Source organism: Salvelinus sp. IW2-2015, linkage group LG4p, assembly GCF_002910315.2.
Source record: "Salvelinus sp. IW2-2015 linkage group LG4p, ASM291031v2, whole genome shotgun sequence".
Classification (NCBI taxonomy): Eukaryota; Metazoa; Chordata; class Actinopteri; order Salmoniformes; family Salmonidae; genus Salvelinus; species Salvelinus sp. IW2-2015.
In genome coordinates this window covers 8,190,170-8,216,460 of record NC_036841.1, presented here as the reverse complement: position 1 = coordinate 8,216,460, position 26,291 = coordinate 8,190,170, and the positions used below count along the sequence as shown (strand labels likewise).

The following is a 26,291-nucleotide window of genomic DNA, read 5'->3' as shown; positions in this document are numbered from 1 at the left end:
TACAGGAAATTAGTTTAAATAGTATTTTGAGTAGAACGTCATTAGATATAGTCTCAAATATATTTTTTTAAGATAAACGGGGCTGGAAGGTAGGATTTAGTTTCTCAGTCTCTGGCCCACACTCCAGTACAGTAGGTGGCGGTCATGCACCAAACGTTGGATGCCAACCGCCGATAAACCCCACCGAAGAAGAAGTGAAGCAGTCTAGACTGGCATGGTGGAGCACTGGTTGTCGAGTGCATGTAGCAACATTTGGTGAGACCACATGGCTACTGAGGCTTGAGAAGAACTGTTTAAAGAAAATGGACACTTGCCTTCTAGGGTGCATCACGYCCTGTGTCTCATTTTTGGTCTATTAATAAATGCTTTACTTGTATTGGTTTCAAACGTGTTCATGAGCGCTACTGTAACTGAAATGAGGAAAAGTGCATTCTGAACTGAATTTAACCATGCCTTATATTTATTAAATGTTGGTAAATTGCCTGTGCTTTGTTGGTACTTCACACTGCCTGCTCAACCCAGCTCGAAAATAACCTGCCACTTTTCCACCCTGTGATTACAACAACCATATTTAGCTACATAAATTGCTTTCGAGAGCCGTCAGACATGATCTTTACCAAATCAGATGTTGCCTACTGTAATTGGAGTTGCGCGTTGCATTATGGGACAGGAATAAAGTGCAAAAAGGATTCGCACAGAGGCTAGCTAAAAGAATCTCAACGAAACGCAAAAAAAAACATTTTGTAAACCTTTAAAAAACAACTTGTGCTATCGACAGCTCCAAGTATTAATGAAAATCTCAAATGTATCCGTCTTTGGCCACCGAATGCTTCCCAAGGAATTCCAAAGAACGGGCTAAATAGGCAAGGATAACAACCAGACAGCTTGCAAGTTAGGCTGCTGCACGCCCAGCTGTGGTGTGTTTACATCGGCCTCATTTGACTCCACAACCCGAGGCCGATCAAGTCGAACAACATACGGAATCACACACTGTTCTATCGACTGAAGGTATATTTTGTTGCATAGTCAGTAACTAGATCGCTGAACACTGCTAGCTAGCTATAAGGTGCGGAAGCTTGGTGTGTATTTGTAGTTTACTAGCCAGTCAAGTAAACGTTACATCAGATAGCTAGTTTACGTAACTAGCTAGCTGGTGGCTTGTACAAGCCTCTGTAATTGTTCATAACCAGCTAACTAGCTATTTGTTTTGACTTTTTACAAAGCTTTCTTTTGTTAGCTAACTAGCTTGTAGTTAGCTAGCCAACTAGCTAGATCGCAACTTGTTGTTGCTTGCAGTATGCAAAGCACTGATAATGTTTACAAGTGAAAATGCTAGCTAGGTTCAGTTGAGCCTACGCCCCCTTCGCCTGTAAACATAATGCCTGTCCCAATTTTGGAGGAGCTCTATTGGCTATGTGTCGCACCTGATTTGATTAGTAAGAACTAAGAACTTCATTGCAGCAGCTAACGTAACTTAGTAAGTTATTTTCGTCAGTATGATGATGAAATCCCAATAACGTTAGTGGAGGCTGTTCAAGAAGGGATAACCTTCTAGAAATAATGTTTTATTTCATAATGCAGGCTATTAGGCCTAGTTACTCGTCGATAGGTTTTTTCTTGAGACTTCGATTTGTTATGTTTCTACAGTGAATTATCTAGGCCTATTTATGGACCCTTCACCTATAAAAACTTAAGGCTAGTTCTTGAAAGTTCAAGTCGGGTTTTGGATTAGGTTAGCCAAAACTTAGAATCAAGAGAATATGATCTTGAAAGGACAACAACCCACACTCCTCCACTGCAGCTAAAATCAGTGGCATAAGCCTAATTTGCTTTGCCTCTATTGGGCCAACAGCCTGAGAGTATTTTCCATTTTTTTTCATAGTGAGAACGGCAAGCTCTCCCAAAGAGAGCCCCTTCAGGAGAGTGTTTTGTTTGATGGAAAATCTCATGCCTCAGAGCAGCCACATGTCTGAGAGGGGCAGCTGCACTTGTAGTGTGGACTCCACATGAATTTGGATTTCACCATGATGCATCTGCTTTGATTGTTGTTACATAACTTGGTATTTTATCCTCCACGCTGTCTACCTCTCTCTTCCACGCTCTTACTGCCCTCTCTTTCATAGTAACTTCTTGGAAGAAACCAAACAGGACCTTTAGGTTCATTTGATATGCTTTTACACAATTACATCATTTGTTTGAACAATTTGGCTCTAGGGTTTCATTGGAATGTAGGATAATGTAAGCAGCACTTCAGTTGTCCTCAACCATCAACAATACAAAAACTTGTAGCAGAAATAAAATGCAGATTGTTTGGTGTTAGGTTAAGTTTGTTTTGAGATTTGTTTATCTTTCGAAACCATTGCAAGAGCTGTAAATACATTGTCTCTGGATTTGAACATCCACATGTATTTTCTGCTAGTAGCACATTTGTACGTTGGATTTTTGGGGATGAAATCAATCTGAGTTTCAGTGGGTTTCCAAATGTCAAGAGGGATGTTTCTCTTGGCTCTGTACTCCTTCATYGCCATTTGTTTCGGCATTTCTTCCGCCACCCTGTTAAGACAATGTCGTGAGGCCAAATTAAAGTCCCCTCAGACAATACAGACTGTTCTCTGTTAACACTTAATTTGTTAAATTGTCATTATGTGTGGTTACGTAGGCTTAACTGAGCTCCTCTAATCCTATCATCTGACAGAGTAGATTTACTATAGTATGTGGTATTTTCTTTTTTAATACCATGACTGGGTTTATATTTAGGTTGTTTTTGTTTGTTTGGTATAGACAATGTTTAACATCCATAAAAAATAATGAAATACAACATTACATTGACGTTATAGCAAAGGCCCAATGTAGGCCAACATTCTAGGCTAATTTTCCATTCTTCCTGTAGGTACACTAAGACAAAGATGGGGGTCAAAACCTTTACCCACAGTTCCCCCACGCACAGTCAAGAGATGCTGGAAAAACTAAACGCCCTGCGCAACGAGGGCCACCTCTGCGACGTCACCATCCGGGTCCAGGACAAGTTGTTTCTGGCGCACAAGGTGGTGCTGGCCTGCTGCAGCGAGTTCTTCCGCTCCAAACTAGTAGGCAGGCCTGATGAAGAGGATAAGTTTGTGTTGGACTTGCACCATGTCACGGTGAGCGGCTTCACCCCTCTGCTGGAGTACGCCTACACCTCCACCCTCTCCATCAGCACGGAGAACATCATCGACGTTTTAGCCGCTGCCAGTTACATGCAGATGTTCGCTGTGGCGAGCACGTGCTCAGAATTCATGAAGTCCAGCATCCTCTGGAGTGCCGGGAGCATGGGGCAGGAGAAACCGCAGGAGTCGGCTCTCGGCGAGAGTGCTTCCTCCCACTGCGCCTTGACCTCATTGGACAGCAGCCTGTCACCTGTATCGTCTGACTGCAGCGTGATGGAGAGGAACATCCCTGTGTGTCGCGAGTCGCGACGCAAACGTAAGAGCTTTATCATGATGTCCCCAGGGAGCCCACTCAAATGCACCTCGCTGATCACCTCGCCGCAGATGCCCAACCCATCGCCCTCCTCCTTTTCGGAGACCACCACCCAGCCAGTGGACTCTTCCCTGGCCTTCCCGTGGACGTTCCCCTTCGGTATCGACCGGAGGTTCCAYCCGGATAAGCAGCCCAAGCTTCCCGAGAGCCCATGCCGYCTGGACCAGGCAGGGCCCTCGGAGGTGAGCCGCCGGCTGAGTGACTTCCTGGCCTGTGAAAGCTCCATTAAGGCGCCGCTGTCGCTGGCAGGCCCTGAGGAGGACGTGCGTGTGAAGGTGGAGAGGCTGAGTGACGAGGAGGTCCAGGAGACGTCGTCGCAGCCCGTCAGCGCTTCCCAGAGTTCCCTGAGTGACCAGCAGACAGTACCCTGCAGCGAACAGGTCCAGGAGGACCTCCTCATCAGCCCACAGTCGTCCTCCATAGGTATGGGTCTCTCAAACTGACAACACTCAGATGTTTTCAGACCTCAACAGTAGTCTTATGTCAAAGTGAGTTCGCATCCCACGCCTACGGTTGTGTGTTTTTAGCTAAATGCTTCGCACCCAAATTAATGGAAGAGCTAGGCCTAACCACATAGTCTGGTGTGGATATCTTTTCCATTCGTTTTGAATTGCGGCGTGTAGCTGGGTCTACATAATGGATGATCTAGGATGTGGACTTATCTCAATACAAGACCACCAACTTTTTTTCCTCTTTACACTTTTTGGGAGTGTAATTTCCCTCAATTTAATGGGCTAATTTGCAGTTGCTACATACTGTTTTTGTTTTAGAAATTAATTATATTTAGCCCTACCCATTGATTCTTGAAGAATATAACTTATAAAGTCCTCATGAACTTTGTTCAACTGTCGTACCCAATCAGAACCCAAAATATCAAAGTAACAAAGTAGCTTTAAAATATTAAACAACACTGTATAGCCTCAAAACTATAATTGGATGGTCAAAAAAACATCATGATGGTCAATCCTTGGATCGATAGCGCTGTCTATGAATTTGAGTGGCTACATTTCTCCAGCCCCATTACTCAACTGTTTCCCAAACAGTGGTGGGAAGGACACTTTATTGCTTCAACTGCGGATTGCCACTTTAAAGTTATTCATTCTTTGCATTAGATCTGTGTATGGGTTCTATCCCGAACCATGTCTTATGGAAATCAGACTGAGAAAGAGCTAGTAACTGGGGGAAATTATTATTTCTTCTTTTTTTGGCAATAGTTCGATAGATGAGGGAATCACAGAAGTTGCCCTCAATGCAAAGTACATCCAATGCTGGAGGTCATGCTGAGGATGATGAAAGGTAACAATATGATTGGTTGAAGCCTTAGTAGAACGGATACGGAAAAAGAAGATGATATATACAGTTGAAGTCGGAAGTTTACATACACTTAGGTTGGAGTCAAAACTCATTTTTCAACCACTCACAAATTTCTTGTTAACAAACTATAGTTTGGCAAGTCGGTTAGGATCTACTTTTTGCATGACACATACTTGTTGCAGCAATTGTTTACAGACAGTATTACTAATTCACATGTAGTCATAATTCAAGTGGGTTCAGAAAGTTACATACACTAAGTTTGAACTGTTGCCTTTAAACAGCTTGGAAAGTCCTGGCTTTAGAAGCTTCTGATAGGCTAGTTGACATCATTTGAGTCAAATGGAGGTGTACCTGTGGATGTATTTCAAGGCCTACCTTCAACTCAGTGCCTCTTTGCTTGACATCATGGGAAAATCAAAAAAGAAATCAGCCAAGACCTCAGAAAAAAAAAATTAGACCTCCACAAGTCTGTGTTCATCCTTGGGAGCAATTTCCAAACGCCTGAAGGTACCACGTTCATCTGTACAAACAATATACACAAATATTAACACCATGTGACCACGCAACCGTCACACCGCTCAGGAAGGAGACGTGTTCTGTCTCCTAGAGATGAATGTACTTTGGTGCAAAAAGTGCAAATCAATCCCAGAACAACGCAGAAGACCTTGTGAAGATGCTGGAGAAACGGGTACAAAAGTATCTATATCCACAGTAAAACGAGTCCTATATCGACATAACCTGAAAGGCCGCTCAGCAAGGAAGAAGCCACTGCTCCAAAACCACCTAAAAAAAGCCAGACTACGGTTTGCAACTGCACATGGGGACAAGAAAATCGTAACTTTTGGAGAAATGTCCTCTGGTCTGATGAAACAAAAATAGAACTGTTTGGCCATAATGACCATCGTTATGTTTGGAGGAAAAAGGGGATGCTTGCAAGCCGAAGAACACCATCCCAACCGTGAAGCACGGGGTGGCAGCATCATGTTGTGGGGGTGCTTTGCTGCAGGGAGGACTGGTGCTCTTCACAAATAGATGACATCATGAGGAGGAACATTTTGTGGATATATTGAAGCACACATCTCAAGACATCAGTCAGGAAGTAGAGCTTGGTCGCAAATGGGTCTTCCAAATGGACAATGACCTCAAGCATACTTCCAAAGTTGTGGCAAAATGGCTTAAGGACAACAAAGTCAAGGTATTGAGTGGCCATCACAAAGCCCTGACCTCAATCCCATTGAACATTTGTGGGCAGAACTGAAAAAGCGTGTGCGAGCAAGAGGCCTACAAACCTGACTCAGTTACACCAGCTCTGTCAGGAGGAATGGCCAAAATTCACCCAACTTATTGTGGAAAGCTTGTGGAAGGCTATCTGGAACGTTTGACCCAAGTTAAACAATTTAAAGGCAATGCTACCAAATACTAAATGAGATGTATGTGAACTTCTGACCCACTGGGAATGTGATGAAAGACATAAAAGCTTAAATAAATCACTCTACTATTATTCTGACATTTGACATTCTTAAAATAAAGTGGTGATCCTAACTGACCTAAGACAGGGAATTTTTACTAGGATTAAATGTCAGGAATTGTGAAAAACTGAGTTTAAATGTTTTTGGCCTAGGTGTATGTAAACTTCCGACTTCAACTGTATACACTACCACTCGTAAGTTTGGACACACCTACTTATTCCAGGGTTTTTCTTTATTTAGATTTTTTTCTACATTGTAGAATGTAGTGAAGACATCAAAACTATGAAATAACACATATGGAGTCATGAAGTAACCAAAAAAGTGTTAAACAAATCAAAATATATATATATTTGAGAATATTCAAAGTCCTTACCCTTTGCCTTGATGACAGCTTTGTACACTCTTGGCATTCTCTCAACCAGCTTCATGAGGTAGTCACCTGGAATGCATTTCAAATAACAGGTGTGCCTTGTTAAAAGTAAATTTCTGACATTTCTTTCCTTAATGCATTTGAATCAATCCGTTGTGTTGTGACAAGGTAGGGTGTATACAGAAGATAGCCCAATTTGATAAAAGACCAAGTCCATATTATGGCAAGAACAGCTAAAATAAGCAAAGAGAAATGACAGTCCATCATTACTTTAAGACATGAAGGTCCGTCAATACGGAAAATATAAAGAACTTTCAAAGTTTCTTCAAATGCAGTTGCAAAAACCATCAAGCGCTTTGATGAAACTGGCTTCATGAGGACCGCCACAGGAAAGGAAGAGCCAGAGTTACTTCTGCTGCAGAGAGGTAGTTCATTAGAGTTAGCAGCCTCAGAAATTGCAGCCCAAATAAATGCTTCACAGAGTTCAAGTAACAGACACATCTCAACATCAACTGTTCAGAGGAGACTGCGTGAATCAGGCCTTCATGGTTGAATTGCTGCAAAAAACCACTACTAAAGGACACCAATAATAAGAGGAGACTGCTTGGGCCAAGAAACTGAGCCATGGACATTAGACCGGTGGAAATCTGTCCTTTGGTCTGAGAGTCAAATTTTAGATTTTTGGTTCCAGACGCAGAGTAGGTGAACAGATCAAGTTTATTTTATATAGCCCTTCGTACATCAGCTAATATCTCGAAGTGCTGTACAGAAACCCAGCCTAAAACCCCAAACAGCAAGCAATGCAGGTGTAGAAGCACGGTGGCTAGGAAAAACTCCCTAGAAAGGCCAAAACCTAGGAAGAAACCTAGAGAGGAACCAGGCTATGAGGGGTGGCCAGTCCTCTTCTGGCTGTGCCGGGTGGAGATTAACAGAACTATGCCAAGATGTTCAAAATATTCATAAGTGCAAGCATGGTCAAATAATAATCATGATAATTTCAGTTGGCTTTTCATAGCCGATCATTAAGAGTTGAAAATAGCAGGCTGGACAGGTGGCGGTTCCATAACCGCAGGCAGAACAGCTGAAACTGGAATAGCAGCAAGGCCAGGCGGACTGGGGACAGCAAGGAGTCATCATGCCCGGTAGTCCTGACGTATGGTCCTAGGGCTCAGGTCCTCCGAGAGAGAGAAAAAAAGAGAGAAGGAGAGAATTAGAGAGAGCCAAGATTTTCAAATGTTTCATAAATGACAAGCATGTCAAATAATAATCAGGAATAAATATCAGTTGGCTTTTCATAGCCGATCATTAAAGTTGAAAACAGCAGGTCTGGACAGGTAGGGGTTCCATAACCGCAGGCAGAACAGCTGAAACTGGAATAGCAGCAAGGCCAGCGGACTGGGGACAGCAAGGAGTCATCATGCCCGGTTTGCCGTTACGTATGGTCCTAGGGCTCAGGTTCTCCGAGAGAAAGAGAGAACGAGAGAATTAGAGAGAGCATACTTAAATTCACACAGGACACTGGATAAGATAGGAGAAGTACTCCAGGTATAACCAACTGACCCTAGCCCCCCGACACATAAACTACTGCAGCATAAATACTGGAGGCTGAGACAGGAGGGTCAGGAGACACTGTGGCCCCATCAGAAGAAACCCCCGGACAGGGCCAAACAGGAAGATAAACCCCACCACTTTGCCAAAGCACAGCCCCCACAACACTAGAGGGATATCTCAACCACCAACTTACAATCCTAGACAGAGCCGAGTATAGCCCACAAAATCTCCACCACAGCACAAACCAATGGGGTGCCAACCCAGACAGGAAGATCACGTCAGTAACTCAACCCACTCAAGCCCCCCTCCCAGGGACGGCATGAAAGGACCAGTAAACCTGACTGCCCCTGTAATAGGGTTAGAGGCAGAGAATCCCAGTGGAAGAGGGAACCGCAGCAGAACAGCAAGGGCGGTTCGTTGCTCCAGAGCCTTTCCGTTCACCTTCACACTCCTGGCCAGACTACACTCAATCATATGACCTACTGAAGAGATAAGTCTTCAGTAAAGACTTAAAGGTTGAGACCGAGTCTGCGCTCCTCACATGGGTAGGCAGACCGTTCCATAAAAAGAGATCTATAGAAGAAAGCCCTGCCTCCCGCTGTTTGCTTAGAAATTCTAGGGACAATTAGGAGGCCTGCGTCTTGTGACCGTAGCGTACGTGTAAGTATGTACGGCAGGACCAACTCGGAAAGATAGGTAGGAGCAAGCCCATGTAACGCTTTATAGGTTAACAGTAAAACCTTGAAATCAGCCCTTGCCTTAACAGGAAGCCAGTGTAGGGAAGCTAGCACTGGAGTAATATGATCAAATTTCTTGGTTCTAGTCAGGATTCTAGCAGCCGTATTTAGCACTAACTGAAGTTTATTTAGTGCTTTATCCGGTAGCCGGAAAGTAGAGCATTGCAGTAGTCTAACCTAGAAGTAACAAATGCATGGATAAATTTTCTGCATAATTTTTGGACAGAAAATTCTGATTTTGCAATGTTACGTAGATGGAAAAAAGCTGTCCTTGAAACAGTCTTGAATGTTCGTCAAAAGAGAGTCAGGGTCAAGAGTAACGCCGAGGTCCTTCACAGTTTTATTTGGAGACGACTTTACAACCATCAAAATTTGTCAGATTTAACAGAAGATCTCTTTGTTTCTTGGGACCTAGAACAAGCATCTCTGTTTTGTCCGAGTTTAAAAGTAGAACGTTTTCAGCCATCCACTTCCTTATGTCTGAAACACAGGCTTCTAGCGAGGGCAATTTTGGGGCTTCACCATGTTTCATTGAAATGTACAGCTGTGTGTCATCCGCATAGCAGTGAAAGTTAACATTATGTTTTCGAATAACATCCCCAAGAGGTAAAATATATAGTGAAAACAATAGTGGTCCTAAAACGGAACCTTGTGGAACACCGAAAAGTACAGTTGATTTGTCAGAGGACAAACCATTCACAGAGACAAACTGATATCTTTCCGACAGGTAAGATCTAAACCAGGCCAGAACTTGTCCGTGTAGACCAATTTGGGTTTCCAGTCTCTCCAAAAGAATGTGGTGATYGATGGTGTCAAAGGCAGCACTAAGGTCTAGTAGCACGAGGACAGATGCAGAGCCTCGGTCTGACGCCATTAAAAGGTCATTTACCACCTTCACAAGTGCAGTCTCAGTGCTATGATGGGGTCTAAAACCATCTATATGTGTGGTTCCCACCATGAAGCATGGAGGAGGAGATGTGGGAGTGCTTTGCTGGTGACACTGTCAGTTTATTTAGAATTTAAGGCACACTTCACCAGCATGGCTACCACAGCATTCTGCAGCAATACGCCATCCCATCTTGTTTGCGCTTAGTGGGACTGTGACCCAAAACACACCTCCAGGCTGTGTAAGGGCTATTTGACCAAGAAGGAGAGGGATGGAGTGCTGCATCAGATGACCTGGCCTCCACAATCACCAGACCTCAACCCAATTGAGATGGTTTGGGATGAGTTGGACCGCAGAGTGAAGGAAAAGCAGCCAACAAGTGCTCAGCATATGTGGGAACGCCTTCAAGACTGTTGGAAAAGCATTCCATGTGAAGCTGGTTGAGAGAATGCCAAGAGTGTGCAAAGCTGACATCAAGGCAAAGGGTGGCTACTTTGAAGAATATAAAATATATTTTGATTTATTTAACTCTTAATTAACATTTTTGGTTACTACATTATTTAATTGTTTTGGTGTCTTCGCTATTATTCTACAATGTAGAAAATAGTTTTTTTAAGTAGAAAAACCCTTGAATGAGTATGTTCTTCCAAACTTTTGACTGATACTGTGTGTGTATATTTATATTTTTTTAAATGTAAGTGGAAATATCAGGATCCCCCTTCCCTGGCTTTCAACCCCACTCGTTTGGAATGTTTCATAACCTTTTAGATTTTATTTTGTTAAATCTAATCTTGCATTTATGTAAGATGTTCCATTTTGCCTTTCAGCTGGTATGGAATCCTTGGGTCTTGATGTTTCTATGATGAAGCTTAAGGAAGGTTTTGATCTGGCACCACAAGCTTTACCAAATTTGTGTGTACCTCACTGAAGCACCACATCCTCTTTCTTGTTTTTCAGATTAGAAAGCCTCCAGTACCCTTACCACTTGTACATAAGCCCTTCCATCCGCCCTGGCACTAACGCGCCTGACAGACCTTTCCAGTGCCCCACGTGTGGCGTCCGATTCACCCGCATACAGAACTTGAAGCAACATATGCTCATCCACTCTGGTAGGTATTTCCACACATCCACTATGCAGTTGGAGAAGGCTGTGGAGACGAACTACTGCTCTGCGACCTGTTATGTCTTATCTGTTATGTCATAGGTACTCATCTGGAAAGTAGCTCATGTGACTTGTACCGTATTTACATAGCCCCCTACAGTAGTTCCATGCGTCCTCTATCCACCCGATGATAGGAGCCGGAGATCAATGGTATGAATGGCTATTTAATGGTTTTGACTCTTTGCACACTGTGGATAAGGATGAAGGGCATTCCAGGGAACATTGATTTTGGAAACACTTGAGGCTTAGTGTCTCCCGCCTCGGTTGACATCGGAAAAACACACTSATCAAGCGCACACATGCCCAAACTCATGCTTGACGACAGTGGAACATTATAACAGGAAATGGCAACCAAATATCGACACTAATTTCAACTTGACTCTTAACCTTCACAAACGAGCAGTGCTACGTTCAATGAGATCGAGTGTTGTTGTTTCAACGTTTCCAGCCCTTGATACAACAAGTTTGATTTTTGGAGTGTACTGTCCCATTTAATGTCTCCTATAAGCTTGAAGTATGAAGTTGTCCAAAAGTAATCAGTCTTGCATGTGAACAGTCACATTTGTGCAGCCATGCACAGTTGCAGCATGTGGAAAGTAACTAACTATAGGCCGCAGGCAAGGACTCCATATTGTGTCCCAACAAATAATGGGATAATTGTCCCCTGGTACTCCAAACATCAGACACACACTGCTCACATTCATCAAGAAGACCACCAAGGTATTTCCAACACACACATCTACTAGATCCAATTATGAAATATATAGTGGAGTATTCCATCAAAGCAAGAGGGGGGGTGCTCTCTGCCCTGCAGCCCTGTAGCTGTATCCAGAGGTTTTTCACTACTCTAGCTCCTATGTGGTATTATTATTCTAAACTGGCCAGTCAAGTATACCGTAGAGTAGGGCTGACGATCTGGTTGAAAATACTTCATGGAGCTCAAGTCTTTTTCTTCAGGGTCGTTTAAGATCGATCTGTAGTGGTGAATGCAGTTAAAAGTAATGCAGTTCACGTCTGCTTAAATTAACCTTCTCTGGCTCTACGCAATGGGCTTCATTGGAAATTCTCGTAAACGTATAAAAATAAATTTAAAAAAAGAGCCGTTGGTGTATTTTTATATTTCTCATTGAAAAAAGTCAGGCTTAATCTTAGTCGTGGCATGTTTACGAGGGCCATAAATAACTGAGTCAACGGAAGCTCTTTTTGTTGTATTCCATGGCCACTGAGTTCTATGGAAATAATGACTCGTGTGCCAAGTCAATCTCCCTTCATATTGTTCCCCTGGTCCGTTCGGCACAGAAATGGTTGTTGCGACCCGTGTGTGTCAATGAACCATGTGTGACATTGGAAACTGGATGCTTTTGTCACAACAGACGGCTGATGTTCTGAAAGAGTTACAAAATCTGGATCCCTACAAATCAGCTGGGCTAGACAATCTGGACCCTCTCTTTCTAAAATGATCTGCCGAAATTGTTGCAACCCCTATTACTGGCCTGTTCAACCTCTCTTTCGTGTCGTCGGAGATCCCCAAAGATTGGAAAGCTGCCGCGGTCATCCCTCCCTCTTCGAAGGGGGAGACACTTTAGAACCAATCTGTTATAGACCTATATCCATCCTGCCCTGCCTTTCTAAAATCTTTGAAAGCCAAGTTAACCTCTATTGGGTAGGGGGCAGTATTTTCACGTCCGGATGAAAAGCGTGCCCAAAGTAAACTGCCTGTTAATCAGGCCCAGAACCTATGATATGCATATAATTGGTAGATTTGGATAGAAAGAACTCTAAAGTTTCTAAAACTGTTAAAATGATGTCTGAGTATAACAGAACTGATATGGCAGGTGAAACCCCTAGGACAAACCATCCCGAAAAAACAAAACAAATTCAGCCTACCACTGTTTTCAATGGCTGTCACTTTGTTTATAAGGCGAAATCCTCCCAGATTGTAGTTCATAGGGCTCCCACTAGATGTCAATGGTCTTTAGAAAGAGTTTCAGGCTGGTTTTTGGAAAAATTAGCCAGACATTTTAGTTTTTCTAGGTGGCTCCCATTTTGGCTGTAGTGTTTCCAAGTGCGTGGAAGAGAGCGCGTTCTTTGGTATTTTTCTCCGGTAAAGAMAACGATTCTCMGTCTTAAATTTGATCATTTATTTACGTATTAGGGTACCTAAGGTTTATAAACGTTGTTTGACTTGTTTGGAAAAGTTTATTAGTAATGTTTGGGATTCATTTTGTATGCATTTTGATGGAGGGAAACTGGGTGGATTATTGACTGAAGCGCGCCAGCTAAACCGTTTTTATGGATATAAAGAAGGACATTATTGAGTAAAAGGACCATTTGTGATGTATCTGGGACCTTTTGGAGTGCCAACAGAAGAAGATCATCAAAGGTATGGCATTTAATTATATCACTATTTCTGACTTTCGTGGCGCACCTGCCTGGTTGAAATATGTTTTTCTTGCTTTTGTATGCGGGCGTTGTCCTAAAATAATCGCATGGTGTGCTTTCGCCGTAAAGCCTTTTTGAAATCTGACACCGCGACTGGATTAACAAGAAGTTCAGCTTTATTTTGATGTATTACACTTGTGATTTTATGAAAGTAAAATATTTATAATTCTGTAGTTTGAATTTCACGCTCTGCAATTTCACCGGATATTGAAACGCTACCGTCCCACCTGCCCATAAGAAGTTAACAAACAGATCACCAACCATTTCAAATCCCACCGTTCCTTCTCCACTATGCAATCTGGTTTCCGAGCTGGTCATGGGTGCACCTCAGCCACGCTCAAGGTCATAAACGATATCATAACCGCCAYCGATAAAAGACAGTACTGTGCAGCCGTCTTCATCGACCTGGCCAAGGCGTTCGACTCTGTCAATCACCGCATTCTTATCGGCAGACTCAACAGCCTTGGTTTCTCAAATGACTGCCTCGCCTGGTTCACCAACTACTTCTCAGATAGTGTTTAGTGTGTCAAATCGGAGGGCCTGTTGTCCGGACCCTTGGCAGTCTCTGGGTGTGCCACAGGGTTCAATTCTCGGGCCAACTCTTTTCTCTGTATATATCAATGATCGATAAAGTCCCTCTTTATATCCCAAAAACTCAGTTTTGTTGGTGTGTTTTTTTCCAGTAATCCACTGGCTCAAAGGCGGTCACAACAGGCAGACGAATAGATCCAAATAGTACTCGTAAAGTTTGTCAAACAATGTTTTTTATTAATCCTCCGGTTGTCTATTGTCTTTATAATCGATAATATTTCAACCGGACAATAGCGTATTCAATACAAAGGAAAAAGAACGGAGGGCACACTCCCAGTCGCGCGCGCAAAAAGCTCTGGTTCGTTCGACTGACCACTCAGAAAATTGTMATTCTTACTAATTTTTCAGAATAAAAGCCTGAAACAATGTCTAAAGACTGTTGACATCTAGTGGAAGCCATAGGAACTGCAATCTAGGTCCCATCCATTTATATGGAGGACAGGCTTTCAATGGAAAAACACTCAATTCAAAAGAATGCCACTTCCTGGATGGCCTTTCCTCAGGTTTTCGCCTGGCATATCAGTTCTGTTATWCACACAGACATTATTTTAACAGTTTTGGAAATTTTAGAGTGTTTTCTATCCAATACTACCATGCATATGCATATCCTAGCTTCTGGGCCTGAGTAACAGGTAGTTTACATTGGGTACCTCATTCATCCAAAATTCAAAATACTGCCCCCTACCCGAGAGAGGTAAACAAACCTCCAAACGAGCTTCAATGGGGGCGGCAGGTAGCCTAGTGGTTAGAGCGTTGAACTTGTAAGAATTAGGTCTTAACTGACTTGCCTAGTTAAATARAGGTAAAAGTAAATAAAAATGCCATACAACACTCCTTCTGTGGCCTCCAACTGCTTTTAAATGCTAGTAAAACTAAATGCATGCTCTTCAACCAATTGCTGCCTGCACCCGCCCGCCCGACTAGCATCACTACTCTGGACGGTTTTGACTTAAAATATGTGGACAACTACAAATACCTAGGTGTCTGGTTAGACTGTAAACTCTACTTCCAGACTCACATTTAGCATCTCCAATCCAAAATCAAATCTAGAATCGGCTTCCTATTTCGCAACAAAGCCTCTTTCAATCATGCTGCCAACTTACCCTCGTAAAACTGACTATCCTACCAATCCTTGACTTTGGCGATGTCATTTACAAAATATCCTCCAACACTCTACTCAGCAAACTGGATGTAGTCTATCACCGTGCCATCCGTTTTGTCACCAAACTCCCATATACTACCCACCACAGCGACCTGTGTGCTCTCGTTGGCTGGCCCTCGCTTCATATTCGTYGCCAAACCCATTGGATCCAGGTAATCTATAAGTCTTTGCTAGGTAAAGCCCCATCTTATCTCAGCTCACTGGTCACCATAGCAACACCCACCTGTAGCACGCGCTCCAGCAGGTATATTTCACTGGTCATCCCCAAAGCCAACACTTCCTTTGGCCGCCTTTCCTTCCAGTTCTCTGCTGCCAATAACTGGAACGAATTGCAAAAATCACTGAAGCTGGAGACTTATCTCCCTCTCTAACTTTAAGCATCAGCTGTCAGAGCAKCTTACYGATCACTGTACCTGTACACAGCCAATCTGTAAATAGCACATCCAACTACCTCATCCCCATATTGTTATTTATCTTTTTGTTATTTTGCCCCTCTGTATCTCTACTTGCACGTCTATCACTCCAGTGTTAATTTGCTAAATTGCAGTTATTTCGCCTCTATGGCCTATTTATTGCCCTACCTCCCTAATCTTCTACATTTGCACACACTGTACATAGACTTTTCTATTTTGTTATTGACTGTACGTTTGTTTATGTGTAACTCTGTTGTTTTTTTGTTGCACTGCTTTGCTTTATCTTGGCCAGGTCGCAGTTGTAAATGAGAACTTGTTCTCAACTGGCCTACCTGGTTAAATTAAGGTGAAATAAAAATAAATAAAAAACCGTTTCTTTAGTGTGCATGCATACTATACTGTAGGCCATGCAATGATGATTTCTACCCATTTCTGTAGCTATTACGCTGACAAATTTTATACACCTATTTTTAACACTCACATTTCACTTTTTTGTGATACATTTTTAACACCAACATCTTTTTTTGGTTTTGTGAAAGTTTTAACATTTAACAGTTCTAAAAATCAATGTCATAATGCAGAATACATAGTTAATCTAYTGTAGTGATTCTAATGTGCAACAGAAGTAATCTTTCTCTTTTGTTCATCCCTTTCTCAACAGGTATTAAGCCCTTCCAGTGTGATCGCTGTGGGAAAAAGTTCACACGGGCCTACTCCCTGAAGATGCACCGGCTGAAGCACGAAGGTAAACGCTGTTTCCGGTGCCAGATTTGTAGTGCCACATTCACGTCCTTCGGCGAATACAAGCACCACATGAGGGTGTCCCGCCACATAATCCGCAAGCCCCGGATTTACGAGTGCAAAACGTGCGGCGCCATGTTTACCAACTCTGGCAATTTAATTGTACACCTGCGGAGTCTGAACCATGAGGCATCTGAACTAGCAAACTACTTCCAAAGCAGGTGAGGAGTCCTGGGGTGTCGTCCCTTCATTTTCTCAGCTTAACGTAACACAGGAAATAGGCAAAAAATACAAATAAATCTCCCATAGTGGCCGTGTTCAGGGAGAAATACTACTTCAAGCTTTTCAGAATTGGTTCATTACACAGGCCCAACTAACTGTTGCACACTAAGCATACCGTAAAACTTACAGTACAACACATCTCAGTCATGCTGAATATGTGGTTCAAAGCAGTCTTTGGCCACTTTCCTCATCCCTATATAGTGGGATATATATATATTTAATGTAGAATAGACTATTACATTAGTTACTATTGTGTATTTTGTTGTCCAATTTCTTAATTGAACCATTCCATGCTGTTATCTTAGTTGCTAGCCTTTGAGAAACATACAGTATCAAATGATGCGTCTTTAAATCTTTTCGTCTTGCTTGCAACAATTTGGATAAATTACATAACCTATTTCTGTCAGAATGCATTTTGCTTTTCCATATAGGAATTTCACTCCGTTTAATGGCTTTCATTCAAATGTATTGCTCATAGAACTTAAAGTACTTCTACGTAAAGCAGACATGGACTCATATATTCTAGACTTTTCCACTTCTTAATCAACTCAAGCCCTCACAGGTTTTTTAGGGCTCAAATGGGCCACTGACTTTTTAAAATGTTATAGTATAGTATGTCTACGCCTGAGATCATAACACTGTATGGAAAATTCTTTGGCAATCCAGTTTAATTCTCAAAAAACAGATCACAGGCCTCACACAGCCCTCACATAAAATATCTGTCACCGTATTATTTTTCAAGAAAATGGGCCGATTTCCATCCGTTTTTCAAATTGCTTTAAACTTACACCATATTTACTGTGTAGTCTACTATATATAGGAGGTTTAGAGACACTTTTATCAACAGCCTTTTCTCGTCTGTTATGTCTCCACGTGGTCCCAGTGATTTCCTCATGCCCGACTACCTGAGCCAAGTGCAGGAGGAGGAGACTCTGGGGCAGTACGAGCTGGTGGCGCACGGCTTCGAAGGCAACAACTCGTCTGTCCAGATGGCGGTCATCTCCCAGGTCTCCTCCACCCAGAATTGCGAGAGCAGCACCTTCCCCCTGGACCCCTTATCCCTGAAGGACGAAAAGGTGTCGGAGGAGTCAAAGACAAACGGCAGTAGCAGCTCCCCGGATGGCTCTGAGGAGGAGAACACCCATATCAAAGAGCTGGCTTCCATTTCGATTGAGTGACCGTCACCTAATTGTCCCCCTCGCCCCCCCTTCCAATCCAAAACCCTGACTTTGGAAAGTGCCTGAGATTGCCCCTCTTAACTTTGCTAACAGTGACAAGTAGTTTCTTTCCTTATTGGATTATTGTTTTTGCATAATGAAWGTTCATATGATAGACGCCGTCTTACTTCTTGAGTGCCGTCGCTTTGGGCAAACTTAGTGTTACTAAATATTGTTTGATAATCGAATGCTACATTGGATTTTGTCGTGAACTATGTCAGAGGTGTGTATGCATTCCTTTGTGAGTAGGAGCACAGTACATTTTAAACCTTTTCACAAAAAAAAGTTTGAACGTAAAATTGCGCCGTAGAGCTCTTTGTCTGTCACTTTCGTTATGAAATGAACTGTAGCTACTACACTTGACTTGTATTGGGTGTTAATGTAGGTATCTACTGGTGGCTTAGACCCTCAAAGGCATGGCATTATAGTATTTTATTTCATACGCGAAGTCAGTCGTTAAACCATCAAGAGAGACGCACTGCAGCGGCTGCCCTTTCCGATATCTGGAACAGCTAGGCTAAGTTCAAATGTGAAGTTGAASTGGAGTAAATTTGTCAGACCTATTTCATTAATACTTGTCCCTAACATTTATTGTGTGGTGGAAGTCTATACTGAGGTATTTGTAATATGTCAGCTGTCTGACAAAAAACGAGTGTCACTATAACTACAATGTGTTAAATGTCAAAAACAATTGTCACCACCGTCACGTAGAAGTAATATATCAGTAAGTGACGTATTACTAATATGTCAGCTTTGGTGACATAACTACTATACTTTAGTGTCACTATTTTGACATATTATAGTGAGACCATGTTGCATTTGGTGGAGAATGTGTTGGTAAATTTACACTGACTGTTTACTTTGGACATGACATTTCAGAAGCTAGTGTCTTGACTGTGGGTGGCATTCTTCGGACTAACGTTGTACTAATCAAGTGGTCAGCACATTAGAATTTGTAGCTGGGTGCCTTGCTTTTACTGTGAGTTGAGTTGTGTAATTCAATGTATATGGAGCCAGGAGAGGTCTTCAATAACATGGCAAACATGACATTGCTTTGTATCATGAAGTGTGATCGATAGGTATTTTAGTCTTCATGGTGTTCTAGGTTCACCTTGCAATTTTCCAGTTTCAAGTACAGGTTAAATTTTCAACAGAAATCTTGCCCTAGCTTGGACACCTGTTACATTGAGCTATCACTAGTCAGTTGCATATCACCATGCCTTTATAATAAGGTGGTGATATTCCATTGATTTAAATGCTACTGTTATTTCTTTTTTCATTGTGTTCCATGCCTTTAAGTGTAGTCCTTATCAATTCACTTAATCTTGGTAGTCCTGCAAAAAAACTAAAGGACTTGCAAATTAGATTAGAAACTCTTAACATTTGTTGGTATTGAATTCTTGACATCTCAACCAGGAATTTCTGGAATTTGAGATTGGAGTAGTAGATCCTAAAAATATTACCAGGAAAATAAGAATTTGATGACAATTAACATGTTGAATCTGTTATCTTGGGTTCAGAGAAGTAACATCATAGTTTGTTTTACTATCATAGAATGGGTGCTCAGAGATTTGTTTTATGATTATGTATCGTGCCATCCAATCAACCGTTCCTAAAAGATGAGGCATTTAGCCTAACTACCCTATGTCTGGGTAACAATCAAGCTCTTCTATTGCACCAAATGTTCCTGATCCCTTTGGGGTTGACGTATCTACCATTTGAATCTATCGTTGCTGTTGACATTATAAAGTAATGAGCTAATCATGCTTGGTTTCCCCATGCTATTGAAACAGGAAATGTCATTTTCGTTCTGATAGACACTATCATACTGTGCGTTGGAGAAACTATAGCCTTATATTGGCCCTTGCATAGATTCAACCTGCACAATTTAAAATCTTGAGACATTTTCTTTTTTTCTCACGTTTGAGCATTTTAGCGCTTAAGTAAGCTTGTGTTTTGCCTGTGTTTGTTTCTGTGTGTTCATATACCTTTTTAATAAAGAAATGCTGCTGTTTTGTTAACTTAAAGTGCCCAAATATTTTTTGTGAACCTAATGTGTGCAATAAATGGACAAGCTGTTTTTATTTTGTCTGAATAATGAAAGAAAAGAATGTACTGTTTTTGTGTTGTTGTGTACTTACAATGTGACAAATTAACTGAAGAAAAATAAGTGAGAATCCACTCCAATCTGTGAAAATCGTGAACAAAGCTTAAATTTTGATATTTTTAAATTTTGTATTTTTACATTTCTCCTAGGATTGTGAAATGCGTGTCCATTTAAAAGTCCTGTGAATCTGATAACGTGCTTTCTTCTGTTTCCTATTCAATAAGGTCTTGTTGAGGCATTAGACCTCAGCACATTTCAGCTTTTTGTTCTTGATTTTACTCCATCAAAAGTTTTTACAGATATTAGCATGTCTTTTCTTTGTTCCCCAGATGTAGCTTCTCTTTTGTGCAATGTTTAAAACTTGTATTGATTACATATGCCTTTTTAACGTATACCTATATACATTTCCTGGTTCATATTGTTTGTTGAAAATATGAAAAACCGGTAGCTCTTAGTTATACATGATATATTTTTGTGACTTTTTTTGGATATGTTTGCTGTTTTATGAATATGCCATCTTTTGGATATTCTCGTTTAAATGTGAATAAAACTAAATGGTTAAGGAGTGTGGGCCTTTTTGTGTTCACTTTGATTGTCTGCAAACACATGTGTATGTATGTATGTATATATATATATATGTGTTTGTTTTCTTTATGATGTAGATTAATGTCCAACTTAGTTTGGATGATTGAAAAATATGTATTTGACTTTCATTTAATGGTTTTAAACATCCCCATATTGCAATTCACACATGGTGCAAGAGCAACTATGTTTGTGGTTTCAAAAGCAAGTATTTACTTAGACAGTGTTGAATGTTTTTAACTTTTCCAGATCATTTCTGAGATGAGCTGTTCTAAACTGATGAAACCACTTTCTACTGCTATACAGTTAATGGATGTTCCCAATTCTGATGTGTTTTTTCCTAGTTATATTGTGAAGAGGGGTGTTTTATACAGTACAAAAAACAACTCAAATGTAAATAAAAACTTGCATCGATTCCCACCCCCTTGGCCAAGTTATTTATTTTTGCGGAGATGAAAGGACAACGTATCTGGTATACATCACCTACACAGTCTTCTGACTGGAGCACATGCCTATAAATTATTTTTCTTAGCTATATGCCAAAACAATAAAACCCACAAACCTCAAAAACACAATTCTGAATCATTATGCTTTCACACTTGCCTAATGATGGTGTTTGTTTTCCCTGCTCATAACCCTGTTGACTACAGCCTATTGCTATGAAACGCACTGTAGGCAACAGATTAAGTTAATCAAATATACTTGTTCTTGATTATTCTGATTAATTGGCATGTACATTTTTTTTTCATGGCATTTATCTATTATATACTTAAAGTCTAAGACAATTCTAAGATGCATTATGTGGTTGGTAAATGAAAGTGAAAAAAACATGCACTGTTTTAATTAATAGGGTTTAGCATGTGTTGTAAAATAACTACACGCCCCTCAGATCCAGACTTCTCCCTACAGTTCTGTCCAAATCTCTGTAATTACTGATGCATGTTTTGATTAAAATGTGGAAAACAACGATACAAAAGATAACCTTCTGTGAAAGTGTGTTTACTTTAAATAGTGAAAGCCCATAGAGTGAGGTCTGGACCATTAATGGAGATTTATGATATATGTGAGATGATCCCAACCACCTGCGTATAATTCAGTGTCTCTTTGTTTGTGACTCCAAATTGGTCTTCAAATATAGAGGAATTAGGCCAGCATCAGTGAAGCTTATGTTATCAAAGTCATTACCGTAGATGGATTACCCTATAAACTAGCTCTAAGAATTACAGCTTTTATTACTTTTTAGACTCAAGGAAAGGAAAACTCTGGATCATCGGAGATCCAATATAACATTTATCACAAATAATGTCCTTATTAGAAACATATTTCTCTTGTAAAAAAATATATACATAAAATAAGCCTTTCGTGAACTAACACTCGCACTTGACTCTTTCTCGCCTCAAAAGAAAAACATGACTTATTTTTCGAAATACCAACTTGAGCCTAAGCTTTTTCACAAGGCCTTCTATGCTGGGTTGAAAGGTGAGACAATCATTTATTAAGAAACCCAGGTTCTTGTAATTGATACCCTTTCTATCGGTTTGACTTTTTCCCCCCTTACTAGCTCTGACTTTGCTGATAGCTACTGTATTGAAGAAAAATGTACTTACTATGACTGAGATATGTGGTTGTCTCACCTAGCTCTCTTAAGATGAATGCACTAACTGCAAATTGCTCTGGATAAGATGTAAATGTAATGAACTCAGAATAAACAACAGATTATTTTAAAACATTCTGAAAAAACTGACCTATGGGTTAATCCACATACCCTGTTGTGAACAAAAAGCCCACAGGTGTGTGGGCATATAAAGGTGAATGACTTAGTGAAACCCATAGTATTTTCTCCTGCTGTGGACCTCATTAAAATGTTACATAAGACTGGGCTGTCACTTTGTTACTTGTAAAGTTTTACTAGAGAGCCAGGAATGTGTTTGCAGATGCATTTATGACTTGTTTACATGCTTGACTTATCTGTAGACATGCAATCCCCAAACTGCTTTGCCACGAAAACAACATACAGTGTCGAACACAGCTGCCATGCATCTCCAATCAATTCTGTCTAATCCATCAATTTGACTATGACTTGGATAATTGTATCCGATGCGAACTTCGAGCCTCAGAATCTCTACAGGGATTTCAAGGCTGCATATGAGGATGTTCAGATATTGTTAGCGCTTCATAATAACCTTCATGAACAAACATTTATTATTATTTATATTGGCTTATTCATGAAAGTTGTCATTTGAAATAYAAAAGAGGCATTTCACGGTTGCATTGGCACCCCCTGGTTCAATGATTTGGTGACCACAATGCCAGCTTTATCAAATGTGCTTGGATAGTTTAAAGTGGGACCAAGGCGTGATTCCTGATGTGGTCACCCACAAAACTTTCCCTTGGTCCTTTTGATAATCCTGCTGACCTCTATGTGGGTGACCCAAGAATGATGTGTTGTGAGACAATGATTTGACTCAACTTCAACCTTCTYTCAATTTAAATAACTAAATCAACCCTAGTCTCATTGGGGTTTTATTACAATAAAATACAACTATTTTGTGGACCTTTCTCTTTTTTAATGAAACATATTGTTAATACCATTTCAGAATCATAAGCTACTCAGCAATGCAACTCTCTCTGGTTAGTCTCAACTCTGACCTCATATCATAGTTAATATGCCTATAAGCTTATTTTCTAGTCTATCTAGTCTAGTCTGTCTAGTAGTTTGTCCAACCAAAAATGTAAATACCTTGATAATAACTGCAACTGAAATAAACAAGAGATAATTTCAAAACAATGTGTTTCATCTCAAAAGCATTGCCCGAGTCATTTCATCTGACAGTACTAAACATTGGGTATTAAGTGGATGCATGCACTTAAGCCTGTTTCCAGCAATTTTTGGACGCCCTCATAATTTAATTAGATATTTAATTCTTTCCACTATGGCTCTGAATTTAATCCTCTCCCCTTTTGGAAAACCTTCCCTTCAGCCAGACATGGAAAATAGAGCCTTTATTCCAGTTAGGATTCCATTGCATACACGTGACCCCCAGAGATAGGAGGAAGAAGCAGGGGTAAACATGTGAGTGGAATGTCTATTAGTTGGATAATAATTAACAAGTGACGACATCTTACAGCTCGATACATCGTTTCCACAGACACATTCAAAATGAGATGTTACCTTAGTAAACTCAGTGTTCAGCCTGTTTTAAATATTACTGATAAATCTACTTATTGTGCAAAACCATATGTCATCAACACCTGCTGTGACCTACCAAATCAGGGCAATAGGTCTCTTTAATGTTATACCTTTCATCGAACCATAACTTGGCTCCAGGGGTTACATATGCATTCAATGAGAACAKCGATGAGTTCTTTCACAGTGGCTCACCGCTGGACCTTCAGAGTAGTCAACACCGTGGTGGAAGTGAAGCGTTTGTCTCAACTCACCATCATGCCTGCTGTGTCATTGGCCCTCTGCCAGGCATGCCAGACATTTTTTATTTTACGTTGTGATAGAGATTTGTCTTTGAACAATCATTTGTAAACTGTTATGCTTCGTCGTAATGGGCCAACRTCACTCCCGCTGAAGCACCTAAGCTGAGGTCCATTATTATAAATTATTATTTTCAGTTGTTTAGCATGTACTGGTGGGGTATCATTATTTTGAGGATTTCCCTGCTCATATTGTATGATTAACCTGCGTTTAGAAAAGTTCATTTTTATATTCCATGTGCATTGAATACACAACTGAACTTACATAGCATACCGTTATGTTGGGAATGAATTCACTACACCTGTGTGGCACCTACCTGGGGCATCTGGGTAATGCTTGGCAGGCATTAGCAGCCATTTTATAGTGTTGGACTTCAATAATAATTTTGTAACCCTGGGTGCTGCACCTTTTTTGTTCTCCAGCTGCTAAGCCATATGTTTGGGTTGTGCACCCATATTCTACCTTTCAGACATATTGGGAATAGGGTGATGTTATATATAACATATAACATGTTTTATGTGGCTGGCCAATACAACTCTTAAATACACCTTTATAACCCTGAAGATTTACGTTCCTGATGGGGTATGGGTTGTTTTGTTTGAAGACTAATATTGACCTTACAAATCAATCTGTTATTGTCGGGYTAGCACAGTCTGGAGTTCCAGAGACAACCTCAAGTTCAGCACAGGGTCACAYACATACAGTACATTTCAATGCAACAATCTTTGAATGAGAATATAAGGTATTATTACACTCTTACAAAAAAGAAGGGTTCCAAAAGGGTTCTTCGGCTGTCCCCATAGGAGAACACTTTTTGGTTTCTGGTAGATGTCACATTGTATAAATGATTGGAGACAGGCGCAGCAATACGTAACAGGGGGTTTTAATACTCCASCCAAATTACACAACATGCCATGAAAATGCACGTGGACAAAGCCCAAAACAAACACGTATCGAAAATACACAGGGATGTAACACAAACTAAAGAGCGAGGTTAAACCTCTAATAAATACACGGGACGAGACCCGTAATAACGATGCATGAAACGCGCTGCACGAAAGCCGAAACAACAACACAGATACTCACAGAACCAATGGACATGGTAACAATAACCGACAAGACACTGGTGAACAGAGGGCACATACAGTTGAAGTCGGAAGTTTACATACACTTAGGTTGGAGTTATTAAAACTTGTTTTTCAACCACTCCACAAATTTGTTGTTAACAAACTATAGTTTTGGCAAGTCGGTTAGGACATCTACTTTGTGCATTACACAAGTCATTTTCCCAACAATTGTTTACAGACAGATTATTTCACTTATAATTCACTGTATCACAATTCCAGTGGGTCAGAAGTTTCAATACACTAAGTTGACTGTGCCTTTAAACAGCTTGGAAATTCCAGAAAATTATGTCATGGCTTTAGAAGCTTCTGATAGGCTAATTGACAACATTTGAGTCAATTGGAGGTGTACCTGTGGATGTATTTCAAGGCCWACCTTCAAWCTCAGTRCCTCTTTGCTTGACATCATGGGAAAATCAAAAGAAATCAGCCAAGACCTCATAAAAAAATTGTAGACCTCCACAAGTCTGGTTCATCCTTGGGAGCAATTTCCAAACGCTTGAAGGTACCACATTCATCTGTAAAAACTATAGTACGCAAGTATAAACACCATGTGACCACGCAGCTGTCATATCGCTCAGGAAGAAGATGCGTTCTGTCTCCTAGAGATGAATGTACTTTTGTGCGAAAAGTGTAAATCAATCCCAGAACAACAGCAAAGGACCTTGTGAAGATGCTGGAGGAAACACGTACCAAAGTATATATATCCACAGTAAAACGAGTCCTATATCGACATACCCTGAAAGGCCGCTCAGCAAGGAAGAAGCCACTGCTCCAAAACCGTCATAAAAAAGCCAGACTACGGTTTGCAACTGCACATGGGGACAAAGATCGTACTTTTTGGGGAAATGTCCTCTGGTCTGATGAAACAAAAATAGAACTGTTAGGCCATAATGACCATCGTTATGTTTGGAGGAAAAAGGGGGTGGCTTGCAAGCTGACGAACACCATCCCAACCGTGAAGCACGGGGGTGGCAGCATCATGTTGTGCACTTCACAAAATAGATGGCATCATGAGGAGGAAAATTTTGTGGATATGTTGAAGCAACATCTCAAGACATCAGTCAGGAAGTTAGAGCTTGGTCGCAAATGGGTCTTCCAAATGGACAATGACCCCAAGCATACTTCCAAAGTT

General features: G+C 41.0%; 1 protein-coding gene across 1 annotated transcript; it reads left to right on the top strand.

Annotated features, from left to right (window-relative positions):
- Window positions 1-668: 668 nt before the first annotated feature.
- Window positions 669-20,965, top strand: LOC111960058 (zinc finger and BTB domain-containing protein 44-like). The gene is given in 6 exon segments (XM_070437823.1): window positions 669-1,008; window positions 2,891-3,948; window positions 4,734-4,815; window positions 10,804-10,955; window positions 16,278-16,578; window positions 17,523-20,965. Coding segments are annotated over 5 exon segments (1,872 nt in total). The 5' UTR covers window positions 669-1,008; window positions 2,891-2,906; the 3' UTR covers window positions 17,818-20,965.
- The last annotated feature ends 5,326 nt before the right edge of the window (window positions 20,966-26,291 follow it).